The sequence below is a fragment of the Anas platyrhynchos genome, chromosome 9, assembly GCF_047663525.1.
Source record: "Anas platyrhynchos isolate ZD024472 breed Pekin duck chromosome 9, IASCAAS_PekinDuck_T2T, whole genome shotgun sequence".
Classification (NCBI taxonomy): domain Eukaryota; kingdom Metazoa; phylum Chordata; class Aves; order Anseriformes; family Anatidae; genus Anas; species Anas platyrhynchos.
In genome coordinates, this window is record NC_092595.1 from 6,518,318 (window position 1) to 6,541,362 (window position 23,045).

The 23,045-nt window shown below is 34.8% G+C and overlaps 1 protein-coding gene across 19 annotated transcripts in view; it reads left to right on the forward strand.

Annotated features, from left to right (window-relative positions):
- NAALADL2 (N-acetylated alpha-linked acidic dipeptidase like 2) overlaps nucleotides 1-23,045 on the forward strand; it is a 432,007-nt gene that overhangs the window by 371,918 nt on the left and 37,044 nt on the right. Inside the window, exon 12 of one of the 19 annotated variants that reach the window (XM_072042340.1) lies at nucleotides 5,488-6,396. The exons of the other annotated variants lie outside the window; for them this stretch is intronic. Within the exon in view, the coding sequence (XP_071898441.1) occupies nucleotides 5,488-5,532 (45 nt within the window). The 3' untranslated portion in view covers nucleotides 5,533-6,396. Of the gene's footprint in view, nucleotides 1-5,487; nucleotides 6,397-23,045 lie in introns of those variants that run through there. 19 annotated transcript variants of the gene reach the window in all.

A 23,045-nucleotide genomic window follows, 5' to 3' on the forward strand; every position in this document is an offset into this window, starting at 1 on the left:
CGTTCTCTTTATCATCATACCTCTGAAGACATTGCACAGACCAACAGAACTATCTTGTCTTTTCATATACAAATTACATTATGATTTCATACTTGCAAACCAACGGCAAAAGCCTCCAGCCAGCAAAGAGGAATGCTGACCAGGGTAGGTGACAGAGATGGCGAATGAAGTTAATATGCAAGAGGCACTGTTTGGGGTGTATGAAGTGAGAACCAAGCTGGAGAACCAGATTAATATCCATATTTAAGAAAATCTGCTGTTGATAGCAATTTTTTACATGTAGAATTTGACCTTTCTTTGAAGACATCAGAATAGTCTGCAGTAACATTTGGATGCTCTGCTACACGTAAAAACATCAGTGTTTTGTTTTGTGTTGTTTTTGTGTTTTTTTTTTTTTACCTGTGAAATTGCAAGATGACTTAGTTAATATCTTGATTTTTCCATTAGTCCTCTCACAGCTGACAGTAATTTGTAGTATTGCAGCAGATCCCATCTGCCATAAGGTGATACAATAATAAGAGGCAAATTTTGTTAGCAAAATTTGATAACATAGGTGCAGCATAATTCTCCAATTGCCAGATAGTCTCCCCATAATTTACATTACTTGCTTTGCTTTTTCAATCAGCCTCTTGTATTCTGGTCCTGAGCATCTTAATGGTGTTTGAGATGTGCAAAGTAGAACCGTTGTCTGTGGTGACAGTCTTAGTGCATTCACACAAAACCAAACTTGTCTGAATTTTTCTGCAAAGAAGCACAGTGATATTTCACAGAAATGGTTTGATTTAGCACATATTCTCTTAAGCACACAAGTGAGAGTTTTCATTTTACCTTTAGCCTTCTTGCATGAAAGAACATATAATCCAGTTCAAGCAGAGGGTAAATATAAACCTGCTGAAAACTCTCTTCTGACAGTATGTATTTTATTCTGTAGCTATTGTGAGCAGGAAAAAAAAAGAGAGAGAGAAAAAAAATCTGGTGATATAAACTACAGCTGTAACTTTGGGGATGCTGTATGACTTGTTGGGAACAGGGAAGTAACAGTATACAAAGAAAAAAAAAGTTTGGATTTTCTCAACATTAAATGTGAAAGAGGTGGCTTTGCTGCTAAAGACATGACGTGTTCTGACAGACAGTCAGACTGTGTTTGGCCAAACAGCATATTCTCTATGAGCTAGAGCCTAGCTAGTGTAGATACATTCGGAATTTTTCAGTAGTTCTTTTGTGCTAAAAGCAAATAGCCTCAAGGACTCTTGTACTTTATACTTGAACGTGGATGGATAAAAACTAAGTAATAAAAATGAGTTGAAAACTCAGAGCCCCTGCTAAAGATTTGATGAACCAACTTCACTGGCCAACACAACTTCACTTGGTTCGGTCAGGTATTAAAAAGCAATGGCACCTCCCAGAATTTTCCACATCTTTTCCTCTAATATCTCCTTCAAAATGGAGAAAGCATTACAGGTCAGAAATAGTTCAGTGTCCTCCTGTACCATTTATTTGTGAAGTTAAGGAAAAATGTCATGACTCTTTCTGGGCTTCTTTGGAGTGGCTGGAGTTTAATATGCTTTCAGCTTACAGAACTCTGACAACTAGGAAAATACCAAAATAACCAGGCAACTGTGGCTCCATTAAACAAGAGAAACTGAATGAACAAGAAAGCACAGCTATTGTTAGTAGCATGCTTTATGCAGATACTATTCCCATGGATTGTCTGCGTACAGTCCTACCTGTCCAGTGCTCTGACTGTTAGGAATTGGGAATTAATTCTAAATTCCTTAAAGACATTTATTAAAAGTTATTTTCATCCCATTTTCATATCACAGCAATGCTGTATGTTCTTTAAACAAAGTTAGCATTGGCTTCTATCAGAATGTTTCTTAACCAGATTGCTGTTTAGAAACATATTGTTCCTGGACTCTTCTTTTAGACCTAAATTTACTCAATTGCTTCTAAGATTCATCTGCAGGCTGACAGTAGAAAAGGAAAAAACCATAGCATTATTTTTCAAGGTAGTGTTGCAATTTAAGTGAAGTAAGCAAATACACGTCGCCTTCATTTGGTTCAGTCACAACACAGGGTAAACATATAGCATATCAACATACATAATATATCATAAAATCTTATAATGGAAACCCAAGATTGGTTTTCTTAGTAAAATTTGTGGAAGATATTTTACTCCAATCTACAGTAATCTGGATAAATAAAAGAAGATAAGGTAGGAGTGAGAGGAAGCATTTTTTAATCCCCATTTTATATAACATTAAAAGAGATACCACCAACCATGGTACTTAAAGCAACCGAGCAATTACTTCATCTCCTCACCTGAATTCATCAGAAATCCACAGAATCAAGTGATCTGTCTAGGACTATAGACAAAGGCTGGGGCATAGTTCAGTGCTGGGGGCTGTATTTCTGAAGTTGGTATTTAGCATCTGTGTTTATTTGCTGTAATTTCAAGTACTGGCAATGACCAATTGGGCAGTTCGGTACCGTATACATAAGCCTTGGGAATGCCTGTGTTAGTGGGACTTTGCTGACTTGGAAGAAGTTACACTGCCTACGGCAATGCCTTCATTTACAATGCCTTTTTTTGCTAATGTAATCCAATTGCATCTCTAGGTGGTTACTGAGTGCTCCATTGGTGACAGATGCTCAGCATAGACATTTATGACAGGCGTCTTTTTTCTTTTTTCTTTTTTTTTTTTTTTAAGGTGGTTGATAATCATAAACGTACTGAGAAGCCACTTCATATTTATTGCATGTCTAATGATTGTTTTCCATTTTGTCCTGTAGTGGCTTTGTGCTGTGTGATGGGACAATTTATTTTCCATCAATTGCTTTTACTTCAAAAACTTAAACTCGTTATGAGACATATCAAATAATTGGACATGAGCATGCATTTTGTACGGAATGTCAACACGTATTTATATTCAACAACTGAAATCTAGCAACTCAAAATGTGAAGCTTGCTACTCTAATAGGTAGGAACATGCCTCAGGTTATTTAAATTTTCTCCTATGATTCCCACTGTCCTATTTTCACACAGTTACTGAATTCATCAGAGTATAATTTTATTAAACCATTCTTCAGTAATAGTACTACTGTAGCATTTGCTACTAGTTAATACTTTAACTGCCAAGGATTCAATCTTTATTGTAGGCATACATACATGTATACTGAATTTGGTGGCTATGCAAGGAAGATACAACTTTTCTGTTTTATTAACAAACTGTTATCTTGTTTATTTTCCTTGCCAAAAAAAAAATAAATCAGCGCTTATGTGTCATGCAGCATATAAATAGATTTTAATTAACTGCAGTTTATATTATGAACCTGTATAGAACTCTGTCTTCTGAGGGAAACTATGACCGCATTTGACAAAAAACTCAAATGAGACAATCTTTTCCCCAGAGTGTGCCTCTTAAAACATTGTTTCTTCTAACAGTAATGTAGTAATAACTCTTTTTTAAATTTAACATCATCCAATTTGCATAGGAGTGGATACGAGGTAAAGTCAGAAAACTTAAATATCTGTTTAAGTGCTTTTTAAAAAGAGATGCAAATTAGCTGCTTATATACTGTGAATGAATTATTTGGTTTTGCAAACAAAAAGTTCTGGTGGAACCTTTGTGCAAGTTGTGAGACAAAGCTAGTAAATACTTACAAAAAATATGCTGAGTCAACAAAGAACATAAGCTAAAGGTATTACAAAATCCCAAGAAGAACATCTTGTTTATTGATCTGTTTTTATTAGGAACGTGGTCAATAACAATAAAAAGTACTGCCAGTTTGCTGACACACTAGCATTCATGAAGCTAAGATTAGGCCAATTAACATCAGACTAAATACAGGTGACTAGCTGTAAGCCACAATTATAAAATAAGTACAAATGTCCTTCAGAGAATTATGGACTGAAAGATCCTATATCAAAACCAGAGGAAAATACTAACTAACCATTTAGGTTATTTCATATCTTCTTATTTCAGTAGGTAGAAGGGAATAGATCACCGAATAACACCACAGATTTTTCTTTTATGATGCGTTCAGCACTTTTGAGAGGAGTCAGTGACAATGAGCAGGGAGTTCTGTCAGTCCCCCTGTTTCACCTCTGTGAGCCTGAAGCCAGATCTTAGTCCATTTGAGCTGTAAAAGCTATTAGTTCTCTGTTCACAAGTAGTGATAATTGCATTGAAAGAGTGTTGTCTAAGCACTTAGTTCAGAAAAGCAAAACCCACTTTCTTGAGTGCATTCCTACTGAAGAAAGGTCACTAATGACTGGATGGGACTTTCTGGTTGTCAGTCATATTGTAGATAAGAATATTCCCACAACAGGAAAGGACATAGGTAAATAAGCTTGGCCTTCTACTGGTAAATTTTGCCTCTGGCACTTAGAGTTCAAGTATGATCCCTTCCGTTCCTATTCTGATTCCAGAAGAGTGGACTCAAGCCCATGGGTATGAGAGGTAGGCAGCTAACAGGATCGATCACCCCATCTGCCAGGAGTTCGTTGGGCCAGGGGCTGGGTAGGATTTGTGGCAATCTAACCATAAAAGCAAAGTGATATAAAATATGCACTTTTCAATCAATAAGTTTATTCCATATTCTAGAAGACAAAAGTTAAACATATCTGTTCTCCTTTTCATGAAATATTTCTGCAGTCTTTACTGTGAACACGAATATATTTTTTCTTTTTAGAATATCTACCCTAGAACCAAAGTTTATAGGCTTCCATAGACAGTGGTGACATCTGTTGATAGAAATAGTTATACAGAAATAAAGAACTTTAAAATAAAGTTTGTTGAACTTGATCTAATGCTGACTTGATGTCAGCAAATGGATTTCTGTCTCCAAATATACTTTTTATTTCCTCAGAAAATTTTCCAAATATTGTTTAATATTTATGACGCCTCATTCGGTAATGTTCAGAAATGATTAAATATTTTAGTTTTAATAATAGAAATTCATTGATTCATTACCTCTTGCTTGTTAAAATTACTGCTGAAGGAGTAATTAAAGAAATTCCAGAACAAGTTTTTAAGTGCTTTTTATAAAGCACTGAGTTCGCAAAATCTTCCTTTTACTGGCTTAATTGAGCTATGTATACTGCATGGACACTTCAAAATCCAAGTCATTTTATAGAAAAATAGTCTACTTATTGATATTTTCTATATGTTTTTATAAGGTATTTTAACTGTAATACAGATATATGTAAATATATGTATATATATACTCAAAAACAGAAAAGCTAAATTTTTTAGCCCAACATAATTACAGTTCTATGCTATAAAAACTGGCAGGCTTTTTATCACACTCTCCTGTAATATCCAAGGCAACAAACAAAAATCAGACTTCAGTTCAATTTAGAATATTGTTGTAATACTTTGTGATTCTAAGGATTTTATTGCCTTTTTTTTTTTTTTCCTCAAAAAAAAATGGTTTTAGAACACAAAAGTGAAGATTGTATAATTTTATTTTTTTTCTCTGTAGGTTGTTTCCCTGGTATATCCTTCCGAGGAATCTAATTTTAAATAACATTGGTGCATATGTCCAGGTGCCAGACCGTGTTAATCATTTAGATTTCCCTGACTAGTGCTATCTGTCAGATAAATGAATATGATGTAAACAGATGAGCCCAGATCTAATTTCCATTATAGTTCTACTCCAGTGTACTTCGATGGAGTTCACTCTGATTTCAACTAATATATGAGCCAATGGTCTACACAAAGTGTGCATATAAAATAATATATTGGTCAGATTTTGAGCTGCTCACAAAGCATTTGAGCCTGTAAGTACAGATGCACTCTCAGATTTTCAGGTGCAAAATGAGAGGCAGCAGCTGCAAATATGAATCATTATATTTCAAAACAAATCTGTAGTTTTGTTCTGCTTTGTGAATATAAGACCTATTTGAAAATTAAATTATAATCCATATTCTGCATCCCATCAGTAACCATCTAGTAGTATATCATATTGACATTGCTGTGCTTGAGAAGGGAATTTAGCCGCAGTACTTAAGAAGAAACAGCGGACTACTTTGAAGACAAAAGACTAAGACCTCTCTATTTATGCAACTGAAAAACTTCATTAGGCTCGGTGGAATAATTGCTCTGCTATAAAAGTTCTAGATATCATTAAAAAAAAAAAAAAAGATTTAATCAGTAAAAAAAGATAGGAACTTTTTTTCTCCTTTTTTTTTTTTTTTTTTTACTTGCAATATGGAGAACATTCCCTTGTGTCTGCAGCACTTATGGCTCAGTGTGCTATGACTTCTGATTGGCAAATGAATTTTTGAATAGAAAGTCTGTATGTAATATACAAAATTATATATATAAAATTAAACTGTAATTTATGTAAGTATTTAGAGAAAGATGTAACCTTAATAAACTATTAGTTACACGTCTTGTTTTTAAGGTAATTTGTTCGCCTTAATGTGGAAGAACACTACTACAATTTAAGTTTTCATCTTGATTTTATCCACATTTTTAGAAGAGACTAAGGAATTTATTTTATTTTTTGAATTAAAAGAAATGTTTGCCCCCTCCTGGCTTAGATACATCACTTCTCATTTACTACCCTTCCTGTCACCTATATTCACCTATATGGATCTTTCAAAAGACTTGAAACTAATGTAAAATCTAAGATCATCAGACGTATCCATTGGTTTTGTGCTGCTGATTTTATAGGTTCACAGTTCCCCTAAGCCAATCTGAATGCTGCTACAAACTGAGCAGTTCAATCAGACTGAAAAGTAATCATTTGGTTTTGTTGGTGATTTTGTTCTGGGGATTTGTTTGGTTTTCAGTTCTCAGAACTGATTTGCCAATACAAGTTTTAGTGCCCACATACAGATGACAAGAAGTGCATGCAGAGAGTAATGCAGAAACAACTATCAAAAATTACACTTCTGTTGAAATAGACTTTGAATGTTAAACTGAAAGGATGTTGAAAGTGACCCAAGGAAGATAGGTTGTGTACAATATTGCAAGTTGATTCTTATATCTGCTTTCAATACCTGTCATAAATCTAAAAAAAAAAAAAAAAAAAAAAAAAAAGGTCATTTCCAGGTTTGTTGTTGATTTTTTTCAGTAGATTTGTGGAAGCATTGTGGCTAAGCTTGCCAAAAAATAACAAATTGCTACTTTTCAACATACCTAGGGCACATTGTGGCTGGAGAGTGATTTATTCTGAACTTTGAATGAAGACAAGAGAAACAAATTACATAGCCTTTTATGAAACTCATTATTAAATCTGGACTTCAGGAGCTTACTGTGCAAATTATTATTGGAATTTATAAAACCTAATTAAGAGTTAATGCATAAGAGCTGTATTTTAATTTTGATGCTAATGGCTGAGTACCAAAATTACAATTTATAAATAAATATATTGCATGTACTGTATACTGCAATGAAAAAATGTCTAAATCATAAAGGTGGTTTTTTTTAGGATTTATTGGCAAGATTTGCATATATATTATGTTTTTTACAGAATTGTTTTAGGGTTTGTAAATATGCTTAGGATCAGTAAATCCATTTGGACAATATTTACTGAAAATGTAAGGGTTGTATATTATTTGACTCATAAGGAATTATAGATTTTAGTGAGATTCCTAAAAATACTTCCCCATTTTAAAATTCTGGCAGTATTTGTGGTAAATTAATGAAAAGCAAAGCAGATTTGCATCTCCCAGTTTTATTAGGTAGCCATTTTGTTTATTTACCATTAATAAACTTGTTTCATAATGCTTTATGTGTTGCTCTGTACCTAAAGAAAAATTAGTTCCTATGAACCCTGTTTAAAAAAGCTCTGCTTCAGAATTAAATCAAACCACAAATCTGGTCAAGCTTGAATTGTAGAGGTGTTTGCTATTACTCAGACTCTAGTAGTTTGTTGTGCTATTAATTTTTTGCAAACTATTTTGCTTGCCGCAAGCTATGGTTTAACAATCAAAGTTTAACTGGGGAAATTTTATAAATAAATAAATGTATATCTTTTTTTTTTTTTTTTTTTTAAAACGTAAACCGTATAAGCTCAAAGGTGTATCGTTTTGTCAGGAATTGCACTGCCAGATAATCATTTTCTACAGCCAGTTTTTATTTGATAGATAAAAAGAAGAGATTACTCTATATAACCATTTAAAGTTTTTACTTTTTCTATTTTGTGTAGCCAAGAAGAGGATTTTCTCCAGAAAGACTGTTTATGTTTACCTTCTGCTACGCTTTTTCCCTCAGACTGTTTATGAGTCCGTAAACACAGTGCAGATGAGTTTTAAACCACCTTTATGAAGTCACATGATTTATAATCTGTGTACACCAGCAGTACACACTTATGTGTTTAATAATTGAATCTAAGTATGTGTTTGATTCAGACATCAACATTAACCAGCATTTACAAAACAAAAGAGCAAAGCTCTTTGTTTAACCTCTATGATTCTTCATGAGAAATAGACTTCCTATAATACTGAATTCCTAGCTTTTACTTTAAATGGCAGAAAATGAAGTGCAGTTAGTTGAGTACATGACGAGCCACATTGCACAAGGTGTCACCGTGTTCCCTGGAACTGCAGTACACGGTGCTTAAAAGTTCCTTGAAAAGGCCACATTCCTCTTTAGTTCTCTCAAGTGAGCTGCCTTCTTGAAGAAAGATCTGTGATCCTAGAGCAGCACTGATCTCAAATGGTCAATATTAATTTTATTTTGACATTAAAAAGAAAATCTACAGTCTCAAATATTAACAGTTGCCATTCCTAGCAGCTCTACTGTAATAAAAAAGACAAAGATGATAATGAATAAGAGATTGTAAAATTATATGAGCATATTAAAAAACAGAATAGTTCAGTTGGAAGGTAGCTACAAGGATCATCTATCTAGTTCCACAGCCAGACTTCAGAGCTAACCAGAAGTTAAAGCATTTGGATATTGAAGACAATATCCATATGCCTCTTGAACACAGACAGGCATGAGGCATCAACCACTTCTCTAGGTAGCCTGTTCCAGTGTTTGACCACCCTCACAGTAAAGGTATTTTTTCAGTCTGAACTTTCCTTGACACAGCTTTGTGTCATTCCCACGTGTCTTGTCCTCGGTGACCAGGGAGCAGAGACCGGCACCTCCGTCTCTGTTTCCCGTCCTCAGGATGTTGCAGCGAGCAGTGAGGTCGCCTCCCAGCCTCCTATTCTCCAGACTGGACAATCCAAGTGTCCTCAGCCTGTCCTCATGGGATATGCCCTTTTACCAGCTTTGTTACCCTCCTCTGGATGCTTTCAAGTATCTTCACAATGTTTTTATATTGTGGAGACCAGAACTGCACGCGGCATTCAAGGTGCCACCACATCGGTACTAAACACAGAAGGGGAATCTCCTCTTTTGGCTGGCTATGGTGCTGTTTAATGCACCCCAATGCAGCTTGCCCTCCTGCCTGACAGGACACGCTGCTGGCTCTCACTGAGAGAGACTGATAACTCTCCAATTCTCCAAGATATCTAGATCCTTCTGCAAGGCCACATCCCTCCAGAGAGTAAACAGCCACTCCCAGTTTAGTATCATCAGCAAACTTGTTAAGTTTGCATTGATGCATTCAATGTCAGGCCATGTTCTCCCTGGCCAATTCAAAGTTGAATACTATTTATTTTTTGTGAAATGGTGATCCAAAAGAAATTATTTCTCAGCTAAGAAAATAGCACAGGAAAAGAAATACATCTTGGAATCATTGACTGAATATCTTTGCATAGCGCAGTTTGATTTCAGACTAATTGCAGGTCGAGGTTGGGCCTTTACATAAATATCATCAAGTCTTAAAGTGATGAGGAAATCAGGGCACAGGAAGATTCTGGTTTAACAGATATAAATTCTTCTGAACTTAATGTTCTAGCCACGGCAATCCTTTGGACAAGGATTAAGGCAAAGGTAAGGCAAATTTTAAGCTTTTTTTCCCTTCTTTTTTCTTGAGATAAACTAAACAAACTTGTAGCTGACAGGAACTTCACATGAGATCCTAATGAGGCAAAGAGAATGAAATGTTTCTTTTTATGCTGAAGTATCAAAGTCATAGTGACATTTTATCATATAAAAAAAAAAAAAGCATGTTGCAAATTGATAGATATTTTTCAAAATGTGGAGAATAGAATGCTGAATATTGAGGATATTAATATATTAATTAATATATATTATATATTATTTAATATATTAATTATATTATATATTATATATTATATTATATATAATATATATTATATTATATTATATATTAATATATTAATTATTATTTAATATATTAATATATATATTAATATATTAAAATATATTAATATTAGTTAATATAAAAACTTGTCTATCTCCTCACTTTATTCCTCTTCCCATACGAAGTTGCGTATGATAATTCTTTCTTTCGCATTCACTTTTTCTTGCAGTAGAAAATCTCTATCCACACTAAAATCTCACAGCGCATTGGGAGATGCTGATTTGTTACATGGAATTTTTTCTACTTGTTTCCTAAGAATTTATTTTTATCTTTAGATAAAGTGTGTTAGAGATTTGTTCAAGTGATTTTTCTGAACCAGCTTGTCTTAGAAACTATATGTTCTAAATGCTTCATTTACATCATTGCATTTGAAATAGACCATTAGCCTAAATGAGTACGTTCTTACTTGCTGTTCCGAAGAGCACTGATCTATCAGTCAAACCCACATAAAAATAACGAAATGTGAGAAAATAATTTAAGGAAACTAGATATTAAATAGATGTTCTTAGAAGTCATCAATTAGAAACAAGCAAATGAAAAACAGAAGAATTTACTTCCAATCTTTAAAATGTCCTTCACTGGAAAACTTCAAAATATCTGCTTTTTTATGTTTAAATGTTTCTTAAAAAAAATAAAAATAAATAATCTAAAAAATTCCCATTATGCCTTACTCTATTTACCTGGCAATGCAATTCACGACTGTTAGATATATCATTAAGAATATCCATATATTTCTTTGAAAGGCTCTTGTTTCACCCACTTTCTGTTGAAAATTAGGTCACTCCTGTTTATGTCTAGAGTTTTGAAGAGATGCTGCTGCATTCTTCTGTACTGAATTACAGGTAAACAAAGTAACTCATGAAACAGTCACAGCAGGAAAGAAAACAAGATCATTATAGTATATATGTCTGAATTAACTTCCCACCTCTTTATGAACATTAGTACCAGGCCCCATAAAAATGCATACATCTCTGCAGAGTGCACTCTGATAACGTTTGTGATGTGCACTACATGAATTACTTGTTACAACACCTTCTCAACAAAGCTGTGAAAAAGTTACAGAATGGTAAATAATGTGTTAATGTCATGGCATCCAGTTTTGCAGTATGGGCCACGTTTTTGCAGATACTGCTGCATCACATATGACAGAATCTATAAAGTATTTGGTTATAGTCCATTTCAACTTATTTTTTTTCCAAATGACAATTTGGAAGTTGGCAAATAAGATGAACTATCAATGAAAGAATTCACTACTTACATTTAAAATCTAGTTTGTTTTATCTGGCATAGTTTTGAATTAATCTGTTTTCTGGAGAAGGGCAAGGATAATCTACAGAAATCTGTTGTTTGTTGTTTTTTTTAATGAAACAAGTAAACAAAAATGATGTATTCAGTAAACAAAAATTTAGTAAACAAAAATCTTGAGATATTTAGGTACAGCTTAGTTCCTGAATCTACAGCAAATACTTTTATTTCATCATGCTGTTAGAATTATATCATCAGTCTCTCACTGACTAGTTGTCAGAAAAGACAGATCCAGAATATTTTTGTAAAAGCAAAACTTGCACATACCTGGAAGATGTAATTTTTCTCCTCTTCATACCTCCTGCTGGGCTTTACTGTCACTGGTTTCCCACACCTCATTGCAGGAGGTCTGAGGATTCTTTAAAATGGACTCAGCTGATACGCTTCAGCTTTTTAAGTACACCATTGGGAGAGACTTGTCCTGTGAGCTGGAGAGGCTTGACTTTTAACTTACTCAGCAGTTGTATACTGACAGGAGAAATTATTTTCTTACTTGCCAGAGAAAACAAGTTCTAACATTGGCAGAAACACCCAAATGCTGACAAGCTTTGGACAGTTGTGTTGTAGTTATGTAACAGAAGACTGTATGTATGTGGACACATTTTAAAGAGCTGAGCTTTTGTTCCAAAATAAAGCACTATACATCTGGGTCCCACTGAATATCTTAAGCATTCAGCTTGTCCGGAAACAGATGAAGTTTTAGTGTTTACAACCTACTTTTCAATTTCCATTTATATGCACAATAATTTATTTTTTTCCCACAAATTTTAAAAGCAGAAGAGATCTATACTTAAAAATACATGCGCAGTTTTTAAAATAGCAAGCCCTTAGAAAGCACTAGTGTACATAAAGTTGTTTCAGAATATATTCACTAGTAGTGAAGAGATGCTATTTCTCTCTGCCATATCTCTAGGGGAAAGTGAAGCTAAAGACAAAAAAAACCCTTCTCCTCAGGACTTGAACATACTCATTTTGTTGTGTTTTATGTTGACGACGGAGCTCTATTGTGTGCTGGATTCTATTCTTGAACACAGGTCTAATATCCCCAAATGGCCAGAGGTAGGACTTAAGTGAGTCTATATGTGGTATGTAAGCTGTTTTAGTACACTTCTAAAGCGGAAAGTTATGTGATGGGTTTCTATATATTGACAGGCATTCTACATGCTTTTTTTTTTTTTTTTTTAACTAGTCACCAGTTCACCAGTTTTGATAGTGCTAGCTATTTGAAGATATCAGCTGTCCCAGATGCGCTATGTACACAGAAACATTGTGAGCACCTATCTGGTAGCTTTGATTATTTTTGCTTATTATTACGCTTTTGTGAAGATTGTGGTAGATTTTGACCATGAATAAGTTCTGTCTTCACTCTTGGTGATTCTGGCAGTCATGGAGGTGCTTCGAAAATGGATTAGAAACCAAAGCAAAGAAGTGAGAAACCCAAATATGGAAGCATGGTTTTGCTCAGTGCATTCAGTTTAATAGCATTTTTCTGATTACACTTCAGGCTATGTACTTTTTCTTTATTCTACCCTTTGAGAGGACCAAAAGAGGTAGAAATTATAACAACAACACAAAAAAAATCACCATGTTCTTCCGCTAAATTGAGAATTCAGTTGTCATGATTGTGTGGAGATACTTTGTTCAGTAGCCATTGCTGTTTGGGGATAGTTTTTCTACCTGTTAAGTACTGTTTGATAAATCCAGTATCCATGCTGGTGAGTAGTCTCTAGGTTTTTTTGCTGTTGTTTCAGAAGCCTGTCAAGAAACATTTCTTTAAAGGCCCAGAGTGTCTTCCTCCATTTGCTGCAATTTTCACCGTTTCACCGTGGTGAAAACAATAGAATTCTGCTTCTGTTTGGTGTTTGTGCTTTCTGTGTCTCAGTTACTAGTTACTAAATCTGACATGCAAATCTGAGATAATTATAAGCACATATGAAATGAAAAAATTGTTTCCAATCAGTGCAAGAATATACATGTGCTTACTATACTGCTTAGAAGAGCTGTGCCTTACAGTACTGAAATATGTTTCATTAAAAACCTTCAAGTTTTGTAGATTTTGACTTGAATTGCTTCACTGATGTGGATCATAGAAATCGAGCTGCTCTTTTGAGAATATTGTAGGCAGAAGAACAACAAAAAGTCATTTCCTTAAAATACACCCTTTACTTGTCCTGACTTTCTAGTATCTCATTTAATGCTATTTATATCATTATGCTTTCTATTGTACTTGGGGGGGAGGAGGGGGGAAGAAAAAGAGGATTTTAGTGAAACTTCTTAGAACTCTAGTACTTTTTAGAAGACAGGGACATAATTGAATGAAGTAACTCTCACAGTCACGACGTAAGACTATCACAGCTCTAAAATCCTACTCTCTAATACTTGCCAGCGATCATTTCTTGGATACCCAGCCTATTCAAACTGGAAAAGCAAGTCACTATTATGTATGAATTAGACTTAAATCCATTTACTCATTATGTGAGACTAAGATGAGTCTCCAGATTCAATTCATGTCTGGGAAATTTGTCAACACGGAACCTGAGATATTGCAATCTGGTGGTATTTTCTGACTCCCTAATTCACCTACCTACAGCATCTCATACTGACTAAATCTTTCAGGGCATTGCAAAATCTTTTCATTGAAAGTACTTAAGTAGGGCTCTTTGGGTGCTCTTAGGAATGCTTTATAAGCACTTGTAACCAAGAATCTGCTAACACGCAGTTTCCATATTCTTATTCCCATTTTTTTTTCCAACTTTCATATTGTCTAATGTAATCTGTTATAGGTGTGTAAATGACTTTTAAGCAGGGGATTGAAATATATAATACCTTGCGTAATCATGTGATCTTCTCCATTATTATGTAAGTTATTTGCAAGTTATGTTCCAGACACTTACGTACAAAAAAGCAATTCAGTCTGTATTCTCACCTTTAATTTTAAACAGCTATTTTAAAGGGGCATACACATAAGGGACCCCTCCTCCTGGATTTCTCTATTATGAGAGATTGTTTTAATTTAATTTCTCTGCCAACTGCATAAGATATAAGTTTACTTTTGCATTTATTTTTATTTAGGATGTGTCTTATAGTCCTTTTCATGTATGTCTACGGTTGTTTTAGAGGCTGTTGGGTCACCTGAGGTGCACTCCAGAACTCAGCGTTTCCTCCATCAGAGTGCAGATCTTGTGACTAAAGCAGTAAGCTAAGGATTCATTCTACTTCATAGAAGAAATTAGTATAGGCCACTAAATCACATCTTAGCTTATTGATTTAGAACATCCTAAATGTCCCCACAACTACTTACATGCCACAGAATTCCCTCTCCATCTTTTATCTTAAAATTATGTTAACATGTGAGTCTGAAACAGCACTGTCAGTCACAAGACTATGTAAGTACTTTCATATAAGATGATGTGGGAATTTGGACAGTTTCACTTTTCGTGCCCTTCATGTTCTCCTTTCATCTTGACTACGGCAATGTAGAAAAATAAGATTAAGTAATTGGTCAGTTATTCAGTGTTACTTACATGTTTGACTGTACACGGACTAGGAAAGCAGCATCACAAGTAATAAAGCGCCTTATGGTAAAATGGGGTTCATCTGTTACAGAACAGGTACTGGTAACTTGTGCTTAATAAAGAAGATCTGGAAGCTTTTGAGTCTTAATAATAAGAGACAAGGGAAGCAAGAAAACAAAGAAAGCTTAGATCTGGGGTAAGCCCAAAAGGCAGAATACAGTGGGTAAAGGCACAAAACCTGTCCCATCAGCAATATAGCTGTGTCTTTCTCATGAAAAACAGATTATATTAGCCTGAGGAGAACACTCAGAATGTGGCTGTATCAACTACAAGTACTTAAATTAGCTTTGATATTTCTGCATCACAGAGTTGTGCAGCCTTCCATGAAAACAGGACTGATCAGGAGGACTGTGCTTATGGAGTGCGCTGAATTCCCATTCCAGAATGGAAGGTTGCGAAGGTTACATAAATAGCACAAACAGTATATCTCAGCCAGGGAGTATTGTCTAGATACCATGTGTAGACCTGTGATATCAATTTGATACCACTATTGCCTTAAAACATCTGTAACTGAAACTCACCATTTTACTTATTTGGAACTTAGAACAAGAACTGATTTTTTAAAAAGCTGTCTGTTGTTAGCATGACTGATTAGAAAAGAAATTAAACATGCAAACTACCTTAGGATTTGATGAAGGGCATGTCCATAAGTTGTAATCACACAGGAAAAATTCATATAAGGCATAGGAAAAAAATGGAAGCAGTCATGAAAAAAATGGAAAGTAAACATGAAGAAATGTAGTCATTTGATTTACAGGCTAACACTCCTCATTTTCAAGAGAACGCAAGGAAATCAGTGAAATTCAGAAGGTCATAAGAGCTGGAGTGGGTACTTTTTTTTTTTTAAGTTTCTATTCTCAGCTTGAACAATTCCCTAAATTTTCATAGAAACGACAGGAACCACATCCTTCATATTGAGGTAAGTCTTTCTGCCAACTGTTGCGTTTTAATCAAACAGTTGAAGCAATTTAAGCTATTCAGAAAGAAAGTCACCAAAATTTAATACTGACAGAAGAAAATTGTTTTTCTAGCTTGCTCTGGGTTGAAGCATCCCAGACACGAGTAGAGACTGGGAGAACTCACTGAGAGCAACCCTGCAGAGGACTTAAGGGAGGAATTCTGGTGGTCAAACCCCAGGTAGATTCTTCTTAGCAGACTATAAGACAGAATTAATTCTGGATTTTTTTATTTTTTTTTTTATGTTTTAAAGTGAGGTTTTGGTCACACTGTCTTTTTTCAATAAGTTGCAAGAGAAGAGACTGAATGTTAAGAGTTCTCCTGACCTTGAGTGTTTAGGATAGTGCTCGTACATGGTGTAGATAAGTACACGTAGTTCTCTTTATTTGCGTTAATATAGATGTAGTTCATGACATAACACACTGCTGGCTATCTCTTCCCTTAAATCTGAAGTCCAAGTGGAAATAAAATATTGTGGATGAGATACTATGAATCATTATGGTATCCATGCTAATTGAAGTCAGATTTCAGGACATATAAATTACCTCTCCTTGCTAGCTCTAGATAAAGAACTTTCTGTTCATTTAGTCTATTACGTGCCAGTGTAGTACAGTACACTTCCTTCCCTTCTTTCTGGATTGTATTTTACTGTTCAGGAGAAAGAGCTTTTGCCACTTTACTTTATAGACTATTGCACATTTCCATGTGACTACTCGCAAAGTTTTTTCTTTCTATTATTCAACAAAAATAGTTTTTGCTTAATTACATTACTTAACTTTTGTTTCTTTGAATTCTTACTTGGAAACTTGAATTTCCTACAGCTAACGTGTTCTTAATTTCTTTGGTAAAAGAATTCTTTATTTTGAGATCAAAGAATTCTGATATACATTAGTGCTTTAATTATAAACTACAGAATGATAACTGGATGAATAGAGCTAAGGCTCTTTTAGACTAACAGGACTGACAATTAAAAATTACTTTTTTTTTTTTTTTTTTCCGTGACTTGCAGCATAGCCTATTCTTTTTTTTTTGTTTAATATGGCTATTATTGTAATTGAAGATTGATAATCACTAATAGCTACTGGGCTCTTTTTAATGTAATATTCTGCACAAATAAAAGCCTTTGCTCATACAGTACTCCTCTCCCTTCTTGCTCCCTGCTTTGCAAATGGCAGTTGTTACTGGAGCAGAATAAGCAGAAAAAGCTGTGAGATCTAGTGAAGATAGATAATTAAAGCTCTACCTCAGAGACATATATTTTTTGGGTGAAATGCTTGAGGACTTGTCGGCTGTTCTTAGTATGCAAGTTTAAAACTTTTGGGAATGCACAAACATGGAGATCCTATGTCATCTCCTGGGGCAACCTCCCACTGATGTTGGACTGCGATCACTGAGGATTGTCATTAGAACTCCTAAAGGCCATGAACAGGGCTACCGTCTACATAACAAGATTTAGAGTGTCATTTCTTCTTTTTTCAAATATTTTAAGAGGTCAGTATTTATAATCTAAAATAGAGTTTAAAAGGTGTTAAAAAACTTTTTTACTTGCTTTTGGCTAGTGAGTGAATTCTAAAATCTGTCTTTTTCATTAGGTCCATAAATGAAAACAATACGTTAAAATCCACTATGAAGTCTGCATTCTGACCAGTCCCTCACCACAGAAATGTCCCATATCTTTATTGGATGAGACTTGGATGAAAATGTGCTTTGTGTTTCTGACGTACCATGTACATATAGTGCAAAATGTTCTATAAATGTCAGTCTGTTGTCAAAACACTTTTGAAGGTTATTTACAGCAAATTTAAAGCTATTCAAAATACATCAAATGCCTATATACATTGCCTTTCTACTACAGGAAAAAAAAAAAGACAAATTATTAGAGTCTACCAAGTCTTTTTTTAGGTCTGAAAATCTGAATGTATGTGTAACTGTATCTGTTTTCAATTTTAACATAGAAGAATTTTGAGATGAGTTTTTCTCTTTGATCTTTGTATGCAAGTGCACTTATACACACACATGCATGCATATATCACTTTGGGTGCTGTCAGCACTCCCACTAATTTGTTCACTGTATACATCAATTCCCCATTCTGCCATACTTTTTCAGTTTGGGGAACAATTTATCTGAAATTTTATATAGTATGAAGGAATTAGGTTGACTACACACTGATTACAGTATGCTAAAGTATTTTCCTCTGCTCCAATTTCATTTTATAGTATTTCTAAAAATACATTCCTTTCTCCTTGGTGTTGTGGTCAAACCACTTGTCACCATTGTAACCTTCTTTTGTCTTGATACGTTTTCCTCACAAGTCTTCTTTCTTCCTGCAAATCAACTATAGTGTTGCTGCTGAAATGATCTCAGCTATCTTTTTAATCTTTCTCCTCTCTTTCAGATATTCTTAAAATTCTTGGTTATATTTTGCAGCAAATTCCAACATGTTTTTCTTTCTAAATCTTTTTTCTTTTGTTTCAACCCCGATTTCTTCTCCTCTCCAGTTTCTTCAGCAATGTCCTTTTCATCTTCTTCAGTACCATCATCAGAGTGCCATCTCTGATGTCCTTACATTTGGGATTCTCAGGCAACATTTGCCTTCTTGTCTATTTGCCCAAATTGAGATCTCTTCTGATGAACAGATTTGTTCCAGAAAGTTCATTTAAAACTGGAGACAAACAGGCATTCAGCTAAGCCAAAACAAAAGTTACAGAATCAACAGCAAGACCAAAAACTGACAAAAACATGGTGCTTACCACCAAGGTGTGTCCTGACCTTTGAGGTGCTCTTACAACAAGGCTTGTCATATAGTCTCAAGTAAGCTGTATCTTTTCTTATGCCATAGCCCATTTCTTTGATTCTATCAGATAAGCTTAAGATAGTCAATGAGCCTTTTAGAGTAGTGTTTGTTTTTTTTAATTATTTTCTGTGACATAAAATGTATTTATGTTGCATAGACACTAATGATGATTGTAAGTGATAAGATGTTTAAAACAGGAAGTTTCTGAAGCAACAATGGTGTAGTACTGGAGGTAAACGATGATTTTTTATTTTCTTTTTTTACAGTAACTGCTGTTATTTGAGCACGTAGTAACATTTCATGCAGTGTTTTCAGATTTTATGCTTTTAAAATGTGCTTCTCTGTTTAATCTTTGTTGTTGCTACTGTATCATGCTGTCTTTATCATTTTAATACAGAGCCTACATAAAGATAGGGTGCAGTGGAATTAAATGGCTAGCATAATTTGACTATTGTAGTAACAGGTGTGTTATAATGGCCCCAACCATGGTTATAAGTCTCAATTCTAACTTCAGATAGCTTTAGAGTTTTATCATTAAGGTTTCTTATGAATTCTGAGGGCTGTTCTGTAGCATGGTACATTTTTCTGAGTTTTCTTTCCCCGGTTATATAAATATTCCGTGATGAGAAACATTATTTGTTAGGTCATTATTCATTGTTGTTCAGGGACAAGTTTGAAGGGTAAGAGAGATTCTTTTTCAGGTAAATTGGTATCCTCAGGAGCATGCCAGATAATTATAAAATACTTCACTTGGTTCAGCAAACTGACCTGAGATTCCCTACGGCTGAAAGAGTTTGTCAGACTTGGCATTTTCCTCAAGCCTGAGGGAATCTTGCTCAGTCCCAAACATATTCATCTTTAATTAATGATTTCTTTTTAAAATAAAAAATCTTTCACCACCTTTATATTTTAAGTTATATCATTTAATTACAGGAGGAGGTATGAGATCCCTTCCTGAGATTTAAATTTCAAATTATTAATGTAATTCAATTTAATACTTCTTATTCTACGTATCTTACATGGTATACATTGAAGATTAAATATTCCAATTTGAAAAGTGGTGTGAAAAATTCAGAGAAATTACATCTTTCAATTATGATACCAACAAGAAGTTTAAATACCTTGCTAGCTTAGTAACTACCACGTGAGTACATCCAACAGTAGAATTTAATCCTTATTGAAATAACCACCTCACAGACAAATTGAGCCTCTGTGGGTACTGCAGTAACCTGTGTGTTTCATATCCTGGCATCTGGGGATAGTCTCAGTATATTATCCATCCAATTCTCCCCTGAAGTGGAATGTGTCTGTTAATGTTTATGAGTCTTTTCTGTGAGCTATATACTAGGGAAGTATGGATTTTCAGCTTCCCTTGGATCAACACTGTGGTTCACTAGTGTCTCACCCTCCGGGCTCGTCTATCTTCTTTAATGAACTGCCAGTGCTCCAGTCCTCACTGATTAGGGTGACCTAAATGGAAAAAATTGAGGTACCTGTGCATCAAGAGGTTGCAAGAGAGGAAAGAACAATATTTTCTCTATATAACCAGTTAATATCTTGGCTTCACTGAGTTAGAGAGGATGGAGGCTTTAATATGTAATGTTCTCATGACTCTTTTCATAATGCTTATTCTGTTGTGTCTGTGCTGAACTGATTGTCCCAAGATTTCACATCTGGTCTTCAAGAAACCATTGCCTCATTGAAGCTTTTTTTCAGGTTCTTCAATTCCTAGAGTCAATTTCTTCCATCCTTTGTCCCTGGTTCTCCCCAAATCCCATTTGTCTTTTGCTAAGGCCTGACTGCTGCCTGGTGTACATTCCTCATGTCCACAGAGAAGACATAATGATTGCAAATCAAAGATGGTATAGTTTAAGGTTCCTGTTACAGCATTCCCTCATCCTCTTCTCATAAATATCCAGACTGAGTCAGGTCTGATACATTTTGAAGGTCATGCTCTGCAATGAGTTTTGGATGGTGGAATATAAAAGCATTCCAGTGTTCTGATATCATGATACATTAACATTGAAAAGTGTATAAGTGAAATTGGGATGGATGAGAGAAAATAGAATAAAAGTGTATTGTCACAGTAATGGAAGAAAAAGGAGGAATTAGGAACATCAAGGAGAATGACTGTTAGATACTGAAGCAGATTATATGCATTATTTTAATTAAGAGGGCCTAATAGTACATATGGTTTCCTTTGAATAATAATTGCATGCTGATGAAGTGTGATTAGAGACTTTTTTTTAAGGAGTTCAATTAAATCAAAACCATTTCTGTAAATGGGGAGTGATTAAAAAGATGATATCAAGGCCTAAACTGAAAGCTATAGTTGAAGCTTCACATTGTCGATTTCTTCATTATTGCACTTCTCTGATGACTATTATCTGTTTTTTTTTTTTGACAAGTCCACAAGTATCTGGCTGAGTCCTGCAGATTCAGCATTAAGAACTGGTGTTACAGACCAAATGGGAGTATTTGCATGTCCCTGAATGTATGATAGTGTGATTGGTCCTAATTCAGGAAGATTCTTGGTTCATGCATGTATCTTGAATCATATGAGAAGGTACTTTCATTAATTAAGACTGTAAGAAAACATGATGTTTGCTGTGCTAAAATTTGTATTATTTTAGAGTGCTTGTGAATCTGGGTGATTTAATGCAACCTTGCACTGTTGCTTGCTTTATCTGCTAGTCACTATTGTCTGAGTTGCAAAGCTCATAGACCAGTAGGACTGGCCAACTGTCTGGCAGCCATTAACAAAACTATTAATTATCTTGCTGATTCCTATCATCTTGAGCTTTGATTATCCTGTAATCTAATGAGTATGGAGGGCAGGTTGAGCTAGCATCTTCACTGGAGTCTTAAACACGTGCATTAGTCTGGGAAAGGTACTGATATTCACTAACTGGTAGCAAACACAGTGGAGGCCTTTAATAGCAAAGAAGAACATGATGTTTTCTATAGCTATGTACCAGTGCATAGGAATCTACACTGATACATCTTGTCTTCTATTCTGAGGTGGCATTTGCTTTCTTTACTTTAAAGTTTCCTTCATGATTTGAAAATACTCAAAATTTCTTATCCTGCAGTTTGCAGTTAGCTAGTTGTGTGTTCTGTTCTTGGAATGCCTGTATTGCATGTGAAAATAAAGAAAACAATAAGCTACGTAGTCTTGATTTAAGGTAGTAGAGATCTATCCAAGGTACAATTTCTGTATATGGTTATTGTCATTAGAGATCTTTGCCTCTGATGTGTGCAAATAAATTTCATTTCATATTTTATTACATATTTCTCTTTCTACCACAATAGCTAAATCCATTTCCTCAGGACTGCCTGTAACCAGCTTCAGGCAGTTAACATTGTTTCTTTCAAAAGGATCTTTAAAAAGGATGCAGTTTCCCACTTCTCGTGCTATACCTGAAGTGGGTCAGAGAATGCAAGCATTTAAAAGGTCACTTTGTGTGCAGTGATGCCATCCTTGTTTATGGGAATGCTATATGCAGATTATTCAGCTCTAAAACAAAGTTTTCTGTATTTGTCTCATTCAAAGCCTGCAGCTGGTAACCAGAGCAACCTGCCTTTAAAGTTGGAGATAAAAAAGAATTAATGCTGGAACAAACTTTTAAAATTCTCTTTAAGAAATATAGTATGAAGGTTTGTAATGGTGTAAAGATTTATATCCTTGTGATGTGAGCACTTCACCCAGTGCTCGTGAAGCTCTTCATGCAGAAGGGCATCTGTTATATCCTTTGGCATGCTCGTAACTACCCACACTAAAGAAAAGTCTGAGTGACTTTAAGCTTTTTTTTTTTTTTTTTTTTTTTTTTTTAACAAGAGGCTTAAATTTAGTGTCCCTTCTAGAATTTGATTCATCTGACACTTTCTTTGCACCTAGATACCACTAGAATTTGACAGACATAAATATGAAATACATGATTATAAACTCATCTCAAGATTATTGCTCCTTACCTGCATACTTCAAAGATGTGCAATTTGTGTTTATATGTAGGAAAAAATAAGAACAAATCACTTCAGTAACTCTTCCTGTCTAGCTACAATTCTGCACTGCTACCCTTCCCACACAGGGAACTGTGCTTTCACATCAGCTTCATGGTTCCCTGTGTGAGCATTATCACTGTGTCTTCAGCACAGGCATGAAATGGCTCTGCCTCAC